The following is a 3,325-nucleotide window of genomic DNA, read 5'->3' on the forward strand; positions in this document are numbered from 1 at the left end:
GTTGAGTGTTAGGAACAAGGCATGATGGGTGTAAGAAAATGACTCGAAGTTCTTGTTCTACTAGGGGTGAAGAGCTCTTTGATGAATGGCTTTTACGCTAGCACACAAGTCGCGGAAGTTCGCCAAGTAGGTATTCAATGATCCAAATTCACAAAATTGGAGTTTGAATGGAACTTATCCTGGATGGATAACTTTATAGTGTTAAATGAGATAGTCTGTATGATCAAAAAGGTCTTTCTACATCTAAAAACTAGCAAATAAGGTGAAGAGCTCCCCATTTTTAAGTTTGGTGTATTGTGCTTTCACACCCTATGCTTTCACACATTGATGTCCTTAATCTCTTCACTGCCTATTCATCGTACACTGATGGTCCCTCAAGCCATACTTTATCGACATACATGGTCTATCAGGTCTTCAATCGGGATAAAGATTATGACTCACATCTTATGAGCCAGACTTTAATACCGATTGTAGGACCGAAAGAACATTTATAAACTTCAAAAACTAGCCAATGAGGTGAGAGACTTCCTACATTTAAGTTGAGTGTATTATTTTTCCGCAACTAATATGAAATTTTTTCATCATAGTGAAAGGTGAAAAGCACAAAAAGACGGGTTTGAGATTGGTCTTGAGTGTTAGGAACGGAGCAGGGTGGATGAAAGAGATGGCTCATAATTCTTTTTCCACTAGGGTGAAGAATTCTTCCATAATTGGCGTTACTGGTAGCACACGTCATAGAAGTTCGCCATTTGTGCAAGCAAACCGGCAAATAAGGGGACCCCTGCTGAGAAAAATCATTGATGTACATGTGTACTACCTTTTCGTTTGAACTTCGATTCAACCACGCAGAGAAAAAAAAAGGGGAAATTAAACAAGCCGGAGTACACAGATTGAAAATGCTCTGAAATGTATAGAGCAGAATTACACAAGTAGTGGAGAACAATACTCGCTTCAGTAAATCTCATATACTTTATTTGCAAGGTGATATAGAGAGAATATTCGCTCCACTTAGATGCTAAAAGAACTTATGCTGAGAGCAATCATCAAGCTCTACTGGAGAGAGATTCAATTTTATGGGAAAAAAAATGTTCTGTCCGATTGGATCCAATTATCTGGAAAAAGAAGGAACTCGAGAAATTCCACACCACCAACTGACTACGTGGTTGTAATTCAAGAGATGGAAGTAGAAAGGCATTGCCAGAGAGAATACGCATCCCATTAATTGGCTGTACGTGTCTGCCTTTTTCACAACACAAGCAACAACCAAGGGTGGCGCTTCAATGCATGGAGGACGATGAGACACTTCAGACCTGTTGAAAAATTTCCTCTCTTGCATTAAGACTTGTCACTAAGGGTGACAGCGGATCTAGCTGGGAGACGTTTGGGTGTAGAAACGTCTCATGGGGCATCAGGTTGGGTCCTAATTGGAGTCAGATTGGAGTTCGGGTCGTGTTTTGTATCCACGTGTCCCAGGTGCTTGAAATCCTTAAAACCTAAAATAATTTTTTGCCCATTCTCACTCACACCCATCCGACAGCTTGGCCACCCCTCACACGCGAGTACGCGACACCTCCTGATCCTGATTTTGCCGTTGCCGCTCACTCTCGATTCCTCCGTTGCCGCCGCTCACTCCCGATTCCACCGTCGTCGCCGCGTCTTGGGCGAGCTACTGCTGCTCAAACTCGGTTGGTCGCGTGGCTCTACCTTGGCTACGCCGCACCTGGAAGCTTTTGGATCTGGCCAAAAGAAACCCGCGAGCACATGTTATCGAGTTTCGGGTTCCTTATGAGGTCTCGGGTCCTCGCCAGGGCCGAAGACAGGATGGATTTGCATAGAAAACATTTCAGGCCGGACCGAATTTCATGTTTTAGGTTTCAGACCAGATGCATTCTCGCTCCACCCAATCTCGACCCAACTCGTTACCATCCCTGCTTGTCACTTGGTACAAATAACACAAATATATTCATACTGGAGAATTGGAGATAGATAGAATCTACTCTGTTACAGCAGTCAGCAGAAGTAGATGAAACGATCTGAGTAGTAATTTACATCCCACATCGATCGAAAAAGTCTTATTATATATGTATTATATAGTACCTAAATTACATAGCCAGATACTTAGTAAGTACACTGGAAAGATCATGTATACAAGGACACCACAGGCTGAAGCATTCTCTTGGATTAATTTTGTCATCCCAACATCATGACAAAACGCCAAGAGAAGCACTTCTCATGCTACATGCCACCAAATCTCCTAAAAGAAAAAGAAATGCTGACTCCAAGAACAAGAACAGAAAAAGATCGATCAAGAGCGAGCAAGCAGGAGGGTAAAAGTGTAGAGTGATGACAGCGTGCACCAAGAAATGAACAGCTCAACTCATACCAGGAGGCAGGAGCAGAGAAAACAGAGGAGACGATCACCACCAGCCGTACACCACGCGGGAGCACTTGCTCTTGATCCAGCTGACGCCGCGCCGCACCGAGTCCCGCACCTTCCCCTCCACGCCGTACACCTTGTACACCACCAGCCGCTTCTTCCGCTGCAGCTCGGCGTCGTCGGACGCCTTTTTGGCCGGGGCCGGGGCGACGGTGGCCGTTCTGTCCAGCGCGGAGAAGGAAGGGGTGTACCCCCTGAGGTTGACGGACCGGCGGCTGGCGGAGGACCAGTTGGTGATGCTGCCGGACCGCTTCAGCTGGCCGCCGGCGCCGGCGCCGGCGCCGTCGGCGGTGGGGCCGTAGGAGGCCGTATAGGAGGCGCTGTAGGATCGCAGGTTCAACCCCGGTGCGGCGATGGACTTGACGCTCCCGCTCCGCTGCACGGCCCCGGGCGCCGGGCGCGACCACGAGCTGGTGCTCCGGGCGCGCTTCACCTTGTTGGACGGGACCCGCGGCGCGTAGGAGGCGCTGTAGCAGCGGAGGTCAGCCGCCGCCTCGCGGCCGTACGTGGTGCTCCTCTGCGCGCACGACACAGACCTCTCCATTGGCATCTTTCTCTCTGCGTGCGCGCGCGCCTGCTCAGCTCTGCGACAAGCAACGGCGAGCGAGGAGTTGAGGAGGAGGCCGCCTCTTATGATGAGTGGCTGAGTGGTGTGGGAGGCTCGGATCCTCTGCGGCAGTAATACTGTAAGGGTACACAATTTGCCATCAAAGATCTTGATGTTATATTGCACATTGTAGTGCGGTTCAAAAACTACGGACTTGGGAATCAGGGCCGGCTCGTTTAGTAGAGCTCTCACGTTGACCAACCTGGTGCTCACCTTCTTCTTAGCGAGTATGCTCAAACACTCTTGACCACTGTAAAAAAAACTATGAACTTGATTGGGTT

The 3,325-nt window shown here is 48.4% G+C and overlaps 1 protein-coding gene across 1 annotated transcript; it reads right to left on the reverse strand.

The window, feature by feature from the left end:
• Positions 1–2,059: 2,059 nt before the first annotated feature.
• Positions 2,060–3,124, reverse strand: LOC133918674 (uncharacterized). Its single transcript, XM_062362663.1, has one exon. The coding sequence runs from the start codon at positions 2,985–2,987 to the stop codon at positions 2,418–2,420; it is 570 nt and encodes a 189-aa protein (XP_062218647.1). The 5' UTR covers positions 2,988–3,124; the 3' UTR covers positions 2,060–2,417.
• Between the last annotated feature and the right edge of the window lie 201 nt (positions 3,125–3,325).

This window comes from Phragmites australis, chromosome 5 (assembly GCF_958298935.1).
Source record: "Phragmites australis chromosome 5, lpPhrAust1.1, whole genome shotgun sequence".
NCBI classification, from domain to species: Eukaryota; Viridiplantae; Streptophyta; class Magnoliopsida; order Poales; family Poaceae; genus Phragmites; species Phragmites australis.

What these genes read in the sequence shown, in the direction of transcription:
- LOC133918674 (XM_062362663.1), bottom strand. Translation starts at nt 2,987, where the DNA reads ATGCCAATGGAGAGGTCTGTGTCGTGCGCGCAGAGGAGCACCACGTAC.